Source organism: Prinia subflava, chromosome 13 (genome assembly GCF_021018805.1).
Source record: "Prinia subflava isolate CZ2003 ecotype Zambia chromosome 13, Cam_Psub_1.2, whole genome shotgun sequence".
Lineage (NCBI taxonomy): Eukaryota > Metazoa > Chordata > Aves > Passeriformes > Cisticolidae > Prinia > Prinia subflava.
In genome coordinates, this window is record NC_086259.1 from 7938853 (window position 1) to 7951944 (window position 13092).

Sequence of the window (13092 nt, forward strand, 5' to 3'; positions counted from 1 at the left end):
TGCTGGGACAGTTACAGTGCTTTGAATGCAAAGTGTTTTGCAATCAAGTAAGTGACTCTTCAGGAGCCTCCATCACTTCCTTGAGTAGAATTGTCCATATACAGAATTCTAGGAACCTCTTCCACTAAACCCGTATTTTTTTATATCGGGAACACGCAAGTAAATAAATACAAGTCTCTTGTATTCTATAATTGATTACAGGTAAGGAGGTTTTTATTTCTTTCCTGAAAAGTTTCTATTTCATATAATTTCCTAAAGACAATATTTTGCTTTGTCTTTGCTATTCCAAAATCACATTACCTGGTCCAACCCCAGCTTGGTTAGGTAGATGGCACTTCTCTGACATGTTTCATCTTCACAGACTGGTAATAAATGTTCACTTTGTCCATCCCCATCTGTCAAAGAGAAAAAAAGCCTGTCAGCTTTGTATCTACAAAAGCAGAAACCCTGTTTGCATGAAATCATCAGCTGTGAATAATTTACTCCTTTTTTAAATGTGAAAAAGTATGTAAGATAAACCAGACTATTCAAAATCCTTAACCTAATAATCTAATCTGGGGCTTTTGATTGAAGATTGCTTTTGCTAATGTATTTTCATCTTGACCCATAATATTAAGAGAATTTGAAATTTTACTGACTTACTGAGAAGAATAAGTCCTTAGTAATTTAATCCCCTGTGTTCAGTTGGGAAAAAAAAAAATACCTTTAATACCAATCTACCAACACAAGTCCATGAAAACTTATTTAATTTTCTGAACTAGTTTTAAACTCCTGCGCTGTCAGCAAGACTTTAAGAAGAGACATGAGTTCATGTGTAATGTCTTAATCTGTACTTAACACAAAACAGCACTGGAGAGTTGATTAACACAATGGCTAATAAATGCCAGGCTTACAGAATTAGGTAAATTTGACTAAATTACAGGTTTTCAAAAATGTTCTTTAAGCGCCTTTAATCCATGTATTTCCAAAACCTTTAGGAGAATAATGACCTTTTAATATTTAAACAAGCAATGACTATTTGCATCTAGAGTTCTGACACACAGAGCATGGAGTGGGTAAAAAAGTAATAATTTCCTGTCCATTATCCACTTCAGGAGAAATCTCTGTGTTGCTGCTGTGACCTTGCAGCCCTGCCCTCCTCCCAGGGGCCGGCACTGGCAGCTCCCTGCCGGGGCTGGGGAGGGCACAGAGGGAGTGGAACACGAGTGCCAAGGAGCAGCAGCAGGAACTGCTGCACCAAGAACCTGGGCTGCCACAGACACGGCACCCTCAGCTCAGGCAGACTTCAGGCTTCATTCTTCCACGATATGGAATCAAAGCTCACAGTGTAATAAAAAAAAAGTCACCTTTTCAACTTGGCCCTTAGCCTGTACAGTTCTGAGGAGCTGGGTATTTAATTCGAGATAAGCACAATATTCACCATGAACACTGAAATACAGAGAGGTCCTCATCTGGCACATTAATTACTTGAATAATTTCTGCCACTGGATTCTTTATTACATCTATCCAATACTGCAGGTTACAGCCACAAACATCCTCTCAGCCTGGCTCCCTGACAGCTGTTTGGCTGTCCCACAATAAATGACATTTTTACTGGTCTGATGTTTCAGAAATGCAACCCAAACACGCTATAAAATAGATTTCTGTATGAACGACAAAGGTGCTGAGAGCACCAAGGCACCTCAGGCACACCTACTGCTTGGGTTTGCAGAAATCCAAACCAGCTTATTTAGGGAAGTGGATTTTGTAAAATTCCTGGATGAAATCTCCTGAGCTAATATGAAAACCCAGATCATTAGCCTGTCACTGAAGCCCGTATTCATTTTCCAGTCCAGTACTGGCCACAGTGCAGAAGCCCTGTCATGCTTTACCAGCACCAAAGAAAGGTTTCTCAGCCTGCCAGCCCATACCCTTTGTGTGTGTGTACATCTCTGTCTGCAGCTGCATTTGCTGGGTCCCTCCCTGATTGCAGCAGGGAGTTGGGAGATGGAAAGGAGGGTTATAAGGGGAGGAGGAGTGATGGAAATATCAGACTTCCCCAAATATCTCCAAGTGATAAAGCCAAACTTTTACTGGCTTCCTACATCCCATCTGCCTCATGAATTACTTTACCTCACCACCAAACCCCTCCCAGATCCTCCTGGGAGCTCACTTCTCCAGGGTGGAGAATTTAGGATGTGAAGTAGCCTAGGTGATAGAAATCCAGTAAGTTCACATCCAAAGAGATGGGAAAGGGAATTCCCACTGAACAGAGAAATCAACATAGCAACTATTGTATCTGACCGTCTGAAATCAGCACCAGCTTCTGAAGGTGTTTGTTTTCCTTCTGCATCATTCAAGAACAACAGTTAAAACATGTCACTATCTTGACTCTTTGCTTGCATGAAGAGAATAAAATACTGTTGGACTACAGGCTTTTTTCTCAACTTAAATGGAAGAAAGTGCTCAATTTGTAAATTACAAACCATGGGAATATTCAAAGATTTGCTAAAGTATGTTGAAGAGATATATGTTTTCTGAATATAAAATGTAAATTGAGCCCTAATATTTTAATCACATTTCAACAAGTTTCAGTCTGAAGTGATTTTAGAAGACTTTCAATAACACACAAGGACAAAGAACCACCTTCCTCTGGTTTAGAAAGGGACAAGAACAAGGATGTTCTCATTTTAAATTATGCTGTGGAGCAGAGGAGAATATAAAATGTTTGATTCTACTTATACTGCAAACATTCATCTTGTTATGCCAATAACTCAGTTTGATAGTGTGGCTAGTTAATGTTCAGAGTAGGGTAGGACATGGATGAAAACACCCTCGGAGCTTTGAGGAATAACCAATCCATAGGACAGGAAGGACAGAGCTAGAACATAATTAGACACAAAAAGCCATCACCTTAGACATTAAGGTGTTGTAGACAAATTACAAGCTCAAGACTCTATTAAAATATCCAGTATGATCAAAGAATGAATAAATGCAGATATGCAAACACCACGCCTTTGTCCCTGCAAACTGAAAATACTATGATATATATTCCATATGGGAAGGCCAGAGTTTCCTCAGTTCCTTTGTGCAGAAGATAAACGCCCATTTACATGATTTCCCCTACAGGATCATGCTTCCAGTTGCAATTTCTCTTCAGTTCTGTGTAACAGATATTTAAGAATCCAGTAATTAAAAAAAAATTAATTTTAAGATAAGAGAAAAATCTGTTGAGAATTTACAGCACAGTTTTGAAACAAAATTTATTTTAAAAACAAATTTTGTCCAAAAACATCCTGAAAACAAGATGAGAGGCGATTCTTAAGCTGACATATCTCAAATTATTGTTGTATCCACCTCACAGAAGTTTCTCAAATAAAGATATCCATCCTATGGAGACTGAACTGGTTTGCTTGGATTTTGCTTGGTTTTTATTTTCCTCTTTTACACTCCGTGCTCAGCTGAATGTAAAGATCACGAAGATGAGATATAAAAACCTTAATACAGCACTTAGAGCAGACAGAACAAATGCTAAACTTAAAAGGCATCAAGTAAAGCTCCAGCACTGAGCACATAGCTGGAAATAGGACATCAATGAAACAGGAATATCTTCTGAGTCGTAGCAAAATAGTTTAAGAAAACCCACAATTAGTCAAATACTGTATTACAGAAAAGTAGCAATCAAAAGAAGAAAAGCCCAATATTCTTCATCTCTATCATAATATTACATCTTATTTCTTTTCCAGTTTTTATTTCTACAGCACGTCTTACAATGTACAGATCCATCTTTTATAACCAGAAATAAAATGTTTCCTGCATTTTTGAAGCTTTTTCAAAGATACTGTGAAACCAATGAATCGATACAGCAGCTTTTCCTGTTTTGAAAGAACATATTTCCTTCTTCATCTTTACATGATTCTACCTTGGAAGCACCTGCTGGAATGCAAACTACTGACCTTGGAGACCACACAAAAACCACCCCCAGTGGTTGCCAACTTAAGAGCTTTAACTGACTAACATCAAATTCACCTTGGACCCAAGAAATGCTTTCTATCTTCATGTCTGGTTTCAATCTCAATGTAAATAAAGATCCTTCAGTTTAAAACTCTGATCTTGAAGTTAAATTTCTGCACAAAGGAAGCGAGAAATTCAAAGGAGTATCATTAGCACAACTGATCAGCGCCATTAGGTATTCACAGGTGACAAAACATGTACTGGTGACAGCGGCTGGATGAACCCTTCACATCTACACTGGTTTCAAGTATTCATGAAAAATTCCTTGCATAACATGTCTTTTATAATCTCCTCTGTCCTAGGTCTACCTAGGAAACCAATTCCTGGAGACCCTCTAATCTTCACATCCCTTCACCCGGGGTGTCCTACACTTTCTATCACTTTCATCTAAAATGAAATCTCATTCCACTGGTGGAAATCTCATTTATAATTTCAATGTCATTTACAGAAGTAGGTGTGCCCAAACACTCCAGACTCCAAATATCCTGTGCTAGCACCACTCAGCTTGCAGCACCTTTGACACAGAAACAAAAGCTGAATTGTTAATGAGCAAGTTCTCAACAGAGGACTCTGGCTTGACTGTGATACAGCTAACTCCACGGTTAATAAAGATCAAGTTCTGTAGGCAGTGGAAAGGGCTAGAAAAAGAACAGTCCCACATACTCATCACCTGCAAACCTGTACTTATGTCTAAATATGTAAAGACAAAATTAGAAGTCTTATTCCATCTAGGAATCATGTGAGAATCATCACTAACAACTGCCTATTTGCTGTATTTCAAACAAAAGCCACGGACACGGAGCCTTCTTTCCAACACCTCGCTGGCAGCCCGATCCAGGTATCCCAAAGCCACTGCCTGTGCAGGTCCCTGGGAGCACACCTTGCACAGACAGGCTGTGTGAGAGACACTGCTGAGCTCTAACACTGGGAATGCTCACACTTGCAAAAAACAGCTCAAGTAGTTTCAATCTGTTCTAAAAGGAAATTTGAATGGGAGAGAGCAGAAAAAAAATTGTCAATCAGATTAAACATAGCATAATGGTATTAGAATTGTTAGATGCTCTAAAAGCAATTCTGAGGTACTGCAGTCTGAGAACATGTTTTAAACTGAATTCACAAATACCAAATGGTCAAAGGAGCTCCACACAAAAAAACTTCTTCCCAAACCCAGAGGTATCAGAGAGGTGCTTGTAAAACAAATACACTTGTGATTTACTTGGCATGAGTAAACCTAGGTAAAGGACACTCAATCCCAATGTTCAAATTCCTTTACAAACATAGAAAAAGGTGTTACAAAAGTGCTCATTTACAACCAGGTTCATGGATTAGATTCATGCCTGTGCAATGTACTTACCAACATGGGCTCAGAAAAAAATGGCACTTGGGGAAATGACAAGTTCTGTGATCACTCACTCCAAAACTGTTTCATAATACAGCAGGATAAAGTTATAGCTATGAAGAGCAAGACAGCTTTTGGTGGGTGTATGATCTAAACCTTTTTAATTTAAATGCTCTGTACTTCTGCTGCAGTGTAATCTTACTTCTGCTCCTTTGAAAACAAAAATGGAATCAACTTTTTGGGGTTATTCTGAGATCACAGAGTGATCATTGTAACTTATTACAGTTCTATTAAATAGAAAAGAAATTGTTTTCAAGCAAGTTGGGGGGTTGGACTTGATGATGTGTAGAGGTTCTTTCGAACCCTAACTCTTTGGTGAAATGGAAATATGTCAACTATACAGGCTAAAAAATCAGCTTTTATAATTCTGAACATAAAACAAGAACCTTCATACACCACAAAGTTCTCATTCATACATTGCTCCCTCTTGTCTTTGCCCAGTTCTCAGTATCCTCCTCTCATGGGTCTTCAGTAAGAGGATAAAGAAGAAATAAAGCCCTGTTAGGGTTGTACTATAGCAATACCCTTCTGGGGCAGGCAAGAAGCCTACAACAAGTACAACTGAGTTCAATATTCAAATGAAATAAAGGTTTGTTTGAAAGCTGATTATCTTAAATTTATCTTCTCAAGTAATTAAATCATTAGAATTTTTGTCCCTCTGTGCCTCCAGGTGCTCAGTGAGATGGTCATGACAGAGACACTTATAATAAATTACTAAGATAATTACACATTATTAAAACAATCAATGTCAGCTGCCTTTAGCAAATGTGAATCATAACTTCAAAAAACAGACGCAAAGAGCTTTTACAGATGATTCAAAGTTCTACGGACATTAAAGAAATCCTCATAACCCTCTCCTTCACACGAAATCAATTCTGATTTAAGTCCTTCCAAAGACTCCATATTCCCAGCTCCACTGCATAGAAGCACTTAAACACAGCGTGCCAGCAAACAGCACAGTGAGATTCCAGGCTGCACCGGAGCCAGCAGCACGGCCTTCTGCCTCCAATGGAAATTCCAGGCCTGACTGTGAGCCAGGCAGGGAAAAGAAATGTGAACCGCCTCCACACCAAACAAAATCAGCACTGGAACTCCTGCTGCAGTTTCTGCTGAAAGCTGCTTATCTCACCTGTTTCACACCTAAACAAACTCCCCAGCCTGTGCATCTGGAGCTCTGACGTTCCACATGTCCCAAGCTCCCGCACAACCTCCGTAAGGAAGGGCTAACAGGAACCAAGGCAAGCCACTGCTTTAACTGCCTTGGGTCAGCTCAGCCTGGGTCCAGAGCTCCTCCTGTAGCCACCACAAACAGCACCAAAGACAAATTCAATCCTGTGATGAAGTGGTTCAACTAGGAACAGGGAAACAAGTGACGTATGCAGCACCCCACCGATCTTAGTGTAGGAAAGAAAGCAAAGCTCTTCCTAACTTACATGCTCCTTTGACAAAAATTAATACAAAGTAACAGCAATTCTTTTTCCCAGGAGATACTAGCATTTGGCAGCACATGTGAAAGGCCTTGGCAAAATACGGGAACCTGATTTTCCTCCTCAGAAATTGACACCGTTTGGGAACTACATTTAAAACACTGAGCTATCACTGAAGAGAGTTGCTGGTTACAAATTAGCAAAGAAGACAGCCTTAGCTCCTAAATACACTTCCAGGGACTCAAAACAAGTGGTATGTCTCTAGACACTGCTGTTTCAGAAGTGCATCTGGTACTAAAAGAATCTCTTCCATATCTAAAGTCTCTCAGAAGGCTTCATTTCCATTAACTGTGATACCTTTTTCACCCACCCTGCTCACAGTAAATCCAGCTTTCCTCACTTGCAGAGCGTTTCACACACAGAAGTATCATCACCCCGCACCTTAAGGGTCTCAGGGAATCCTTTCATTGACTGCAGGAGCACTAAATATTTTCACAACACAGTGCTCAAAGGAGAATGGTTTTCTCCAGGGGTTATTTACCAAAATGTACCATTAAAATTTCCCTTTGATACATTGCTACTGCATCTGAGGATCCAACATTCTGAGGAAAAAAAGACATTCAGATGTTAGAATGATGTTGGCAGGCAAAATAAAAAGGTACAAAATCAAAATGCAACTGTAGGCAGAAAAGCAGTGCATTTAAAGTATATTCAGCTGCAGGATAATTAAGGTCTACTTAAAAAAAAATCTTCCAACAAAATGCATTTGGCACAGTGCAGTGAAAGGTTGAAAAAACCCCCAAAGGTTAGGCACTATGTTATCCTGTTTAAACATAATTAACTGGCAATAATGAGCTATCATTTCCTACACGGAAAGTGATAATTACTGCTACATGTCATACAAGTAGTTAACATACATGAAATAGTTCCATTACTTGGTAGGGGGGAGAACAGAGAGGATTCTCTTAGGATTATTAGTTGGATAACTGGATTTTAAATATGAGAAAAAAATTGAGTTCAGGTCTCTAAAAGACTTTGATGGACCTTTAACAAACCCAACCCACGTTTGTTCAAAAAGCAAGCATGCATAGTAGGGGTGAATGCAAACTTCTTAAATTAGAGACGAGAAAGAGTAGCAGCTAAGAAATCAAATGGTGACTAAAAAATAAAGGACTGAGTTGGCTAAATGCCACCTAGAGAAACAAAGAGCTGTGCTGTATTTACTTGGGAAGACACCATGACCAAGTTGGTTTCAAAAAGCTATTTTTACTCTCCTTTAAATGCAGGCCAAAACAAAGTTCTTTGCCTTAACTAAGCAAAATCAATGACTGATTAATCAAACTTTTAGAGTCTAAGATACCAAAGGATGATCCATCAATCTCTGCCATCCAATTGAACCAATCATAGTTAACAGCAATTATGACACCAATTTCCTATAGAAATGAATTAATGGATCGTATAATCAGCACAATATCCTGTACTAATCATTTCTGACTCACTACTTCAAAAACATATGTTATTAATCTTTAAATTAATGAGAAAATAGCAGGTTATTGTGTCCAAAATATCGTTTACATTCATCTAGCGCAAAGAAAAATTGGTCCTTTTCAGACTGTCCCATTGAAATCCTTCAATTTGTTTAAAAACACAACATTTTCCTAGTAATTTAAATGACAATTAATAAAATTCTCTATATACTTGTAAGCATTTATCAGGATTCTAGACAACATCTATGATTTCCTCTAAGGACAGTACAAGCAGATCTTATAAAACTCCTGTGCCAGCTCACAGATAACAACAGCGCAGGATTAATCATTTTTGCTATAGCAACCACTGCACTGCAATTACCATAGTGACATGAGAAGAATAGAAAAAGTAATAATGAAGAGCTCTCACTTGTTTGGAGCAATGTGGCAGCTAAGTAAGTGCAGAATTCTCTAGTGCCCAACTCTGCTCACCTTAATCAATTGAAATGCCATTTGTAATAGATGTCAAAAAGCATTTCTGATTAATTGTTAAAAGGGCAATACAAATTTGTCAATTGTTCCCTGTCCTTTGATCAGATTGATGTACAAATCACTGCTATCATGTAACAGGGGGGAGTGATACTTATTACAGAGGTTCCAACTTAGCCATTAAGTGTAAGGTCTAATCCATTACCATAAACAGATTGATACATACACACATCCTTCTGTGCAATTTTCCATTAAAATATACACACACACAAGTGTACTGGACTTTCAGATGTATACAAACATACATTTGCATTCTTTAATGAAAAAAGTCTTTAGTTTTTCAATACCTCAAGAACATTAGGTACTAAGATTATACCAACATCTGTGACAGTTTCTCATGAGTCACTTAATTGCTGGTTTTTCCAACCCCACTTATCCAAATAATTTATACTTGATAGCTGTTGTTCAACCTGCTTAGTTTAAGAAAGGAAATCTTATCCCAAATTAGTTGCTTTTAGAAGTTCTCAGTCAGAATCTTATATAAAGCTCCCCCTTTTTTCAAATGACTGGTAAATACTCATGGCTGGAGAAGATACTTCAAATAAAATTTTCAGAAGTAGGAAAGAATGTCAGACAAAGTGACCTTTTGAAACCATGTTTGTTTTGTGAAGAGGCAGGTGTGATCAGTAAATCAGGATCTTGCAGTGCAGGAGTGCAAGAGGGCACAAGCAGAAGGGTGGGTGTGAGGGAAGGCAGCAGCCCAGGCGGCACAGCCTGGACTGACACTGCTGCAGAGCCCAACAGGCACAAGGTTAATTCATGAGAGGTGGCAGAGTGAGAGCAGAGACACAGAACCCTCAGAGCCTCGGCAAATAGAGCTGGCACATCCCCTGGGAGGTACAGAAAACAGCAAGGAAGGGGAAAATAGAGGCAGGCAACCCAGAAGTGAGAACATCAGAGCCCTGTGCCTGTATTTCAAACATTTCCAGTGGCTGTGTCCCAGTGCCAAGGGGAGGATGCCTGGGGCAGAGCAGAGTGTGGGTGCACAGCACATTCTGCATCACGCACAGCTTGGCAAAACCTGCCCAGGTAAAAGGCAGCACAACCTTCTAACACATCTCATTTTCCATTTCCTTGTGGTATTTTGGTTCGTTGTGCAATCAATCAGGCCCCACTACAGATAGCCAAATTGTTCCAAACTGCAAGCCATTGTATCTTAACTTCCCTTGACTTAGAACAACCATTACTCTGTCGTTTTTGCAATGGAAAACTGAGAACAGGAGAGGTTCAAGCCTGACAATCCATGTCTAGTAATGCACTGTCTTTAACTGCAGCTCAGTACAAGCAGCTGTATGCTCAAAGCCAGCCTTTTGAGGTACCTAAATGTGAGCAGACACAGCACAGTGGGTAAATGCAGTTACTGTGACAGAGCAGCATTCTCCCAATGGGAGACTCTGACCCTTTGTTGTTGGACTGGTGCAGAATAAATGGATTTGATATTAAAATTAGCAGTGCAGGGCAATAAACAAGGGTGCTGGAACTCCAGGCCAGCAGTCCCTGGGTCACTGCCCCTGCTCCCAACCTCAGCTGTACCAAACCACTGCCCTGCCATAGCACTGCACACTTCATTTAGCCCCATGTTCAAAATTCCAGCTTTAACACTGCAACAGTTCCACTTCCCTTTGCAAAGATATCCCAGGGTTTATTACAGTTCCATTAGTAACTATAAATTCCTAAGAATATGATTTATCATTTGGGCTCATTAGCCACCTAACACAGAGATAAAATTATCCTACATTAAGATAGCTTTTTACATTGCCACTGTTAAAAACTTACAAAAATATTTCTATTTAGTACCTATTAAGACACATTATTCAGAACATCAGCTTGGAAAATGATTACAAAAGACCCAGCACACTTAGTTTTTTTTAACTGCAAAAACTGTATTACTCTATTCTTTCCTTCATGTATTATACAGATAAGTATTCAAACCTGAAGACAAATAGTAAAATATTTTATTAAAACCTTGTAAAAGATTTTAGAAAATGGGGTAAACATTTCACAGAAGAGCCTGGGGCAGGGCTCAGGTTCTACCTGACTTCACTGCCTGTAGATCTGATCTGAGGACCATCACCCATCCAGCAGAGGTGTCTTGCATTCACATGTCAGCCTCAAAACACTTTTAAGTGGCAGCACAGAGCAATTGAGTCACACTCTGGGTCCAAGAAGTTTAAAAATTGTCATTTTCTTTAAAATAAGTTTTCTTCAAAAACGCTGAAACAAGGCTGATGTTTGACATTTAAAGACAGCTCAGTCTCACTGTAACAAGTGTGTTGTATAAATACAGGAAATTATTTTTTAAGAAGTTATTTACAGTCAATTATGTCAGCAGAGTCAGGCCTGCAACACATTGCCTCTGGTTGGAAAATTGTTATTTTAGTGCACAGAAAATCAGTATTTTTTGTACTACAAAGCCAACATGCCCCATTCTCTGTAACATGACAAAAACATTGATAAGCCACAATTCACTGGAAAGGCACATTCTAATAGAAAAATATGGGCTTTCACTAACCCTTGCAAAAATAGATTTACATATAAATTAAATTTTTCTCCTGTCCAAAAGCCTTCCAGAATTTTCAATTATAACCATTAAGATTTTACCATGTTCCAGCAATTTTTATTCTAGTAATCTTATTTTGTTTAGTCTTTATTAGTTCATACAAATGAAAAATTTCAAAACATTTAATCAGATAATGTTTTCTGAACAGGATTAGAGAAAAAAATAAAATCATGACAAATAGAATAAGTGTCTGATAAAATTAATTTTAGTGCTGTATCACACCTCAAAGCAATAAAAATTAGATACATGTGAGGCAGAATCTACTGGGATAACCAAAGTTGAATTTGTTAATAATTATTCCCAGACATTTCAAGATTTACAAATAAACGTAACACATTAAAGAGAAAAAGCAAAGAAACAAAAATCCCATTTAGTGCTAAACACATTTATTTGTTCTCTGGTATAAAGCAGCTAAAACATGAGAAAGCAACACTCAGGACAGTGTAAAAGAAGATAACTCACCAAAATCTGCAAACACAGACTGTCCAACAACTTTGGCACCACTGGGCATTTCCTTACTTTTTCCAACTTTCGAGAAGTTCCCATCCTAGCAAACAGGACAAAGATGATGAAAAGACTGAATTGCAGAGTAAGTGATAAAAACTGACTTTTGAACCAAAGAAAATACAGATCACTAATGGAGGGCTTTAGCAGATAACAGAGACACATCTCAGCTAGGGAAAAAAAAGCACTCTTCTAAAGTTTTGCATTTCTAATTCTGGATTCTTGTGGAAATCCATCAACAGTAATATTCAGATACAATTTCCATATATTTTGCAGTGCTTTGTGGAAGAGATTGGATTATTTCAGCAACATTATCTAAATGATAATTAAGTGATTATGAATACTACTGTGCATTTTTGCATATCAACATGTGATTTTATAGATATATGTAATATATAATAACACACCTGCATAAAAACTAAAAACAGGGTCCTGATTTGCCTTCTAATTAGGAAATGAATTGATTTTCTATTATGTCTGGCTTAGAACTTGTTTTACTTCTCCTTTATTAAAGTCTAGGCCTACAGAAAACAATAGTCCATTATACCATCTGAAAGATAAAAGTGCTGGGACGCTGTTTGTCACAGAACTGGATCACAGCTGGCATAAATCCATTTTAAGGAGTTTTTGCAGCCGTGTCCCTTCCCCAGTCAGTGCCATCAGCTCAGGCACAGTGCTCTGCACACAGATGCCCAGCAAGGCACTGAGCAAAGGCTTGGGAAGGGAGCAGAGTTATCCACATCCAACACAACTCACATCATGTTTCGTTTGTTTGTAGACTTCAGCGTGACTCTGGACACAGTCAGTACTGTTTGTGCTGCATGTCTGACTATGTATCTTTACCTTGACATATAATTTATAATGATTCTGAGGAGAAAAATTAAAATTGATGCATTTCCATGCAGTGAGATAGAAGAGGCCCTCAGTTGGCCCTAAAAAGCATATCTTGTATAGGCAAATATTTAAAAAGCATTTTACAATGCCTCGATGAAGGGAATTACTTTTTTTCTACAAAGAGCAGTGTTTAGCAGTTTTTAATGGATCAGTTACAGTATTTGTACATTCACACACATGTGCAAGCATTTCACATGTATGACCTATTTTCCTGGGTTGATTTATTCCAAAGAACAGAAATCTTTCTTTAGAAAGATAAGCAAATCCAATGTACAAATCAATACAAAATGTATAATGCAG

General features: G+C 38.4%; 1 protein-coding gene across 1 annotated transcript in view; it reads right to left on the minus strand.

The window, feature by feature from the left end:
• Positions 1-13092, minus strand: part of ITFG1 (integrin alpha FG-GAP repeat containing 1) — a 72549-nt gene that overhangs the window by 35245 nt on the left and 24212 nt on the right. Inside the window, exons 8-9 of the mRNA XM_063410658.1 lie at positions 11857-11941; positions 301-395 (exon numbers count right to left, since the gene is read on the minus strand). Coding sequence (XP_063266728.1) covers positions 301-395; positions 11857-11941 — 180 coding nt within the window. The remainder of the gene's footprint in view (positions 1-300; positions 396-11856; positions 11942-13092) is intronic.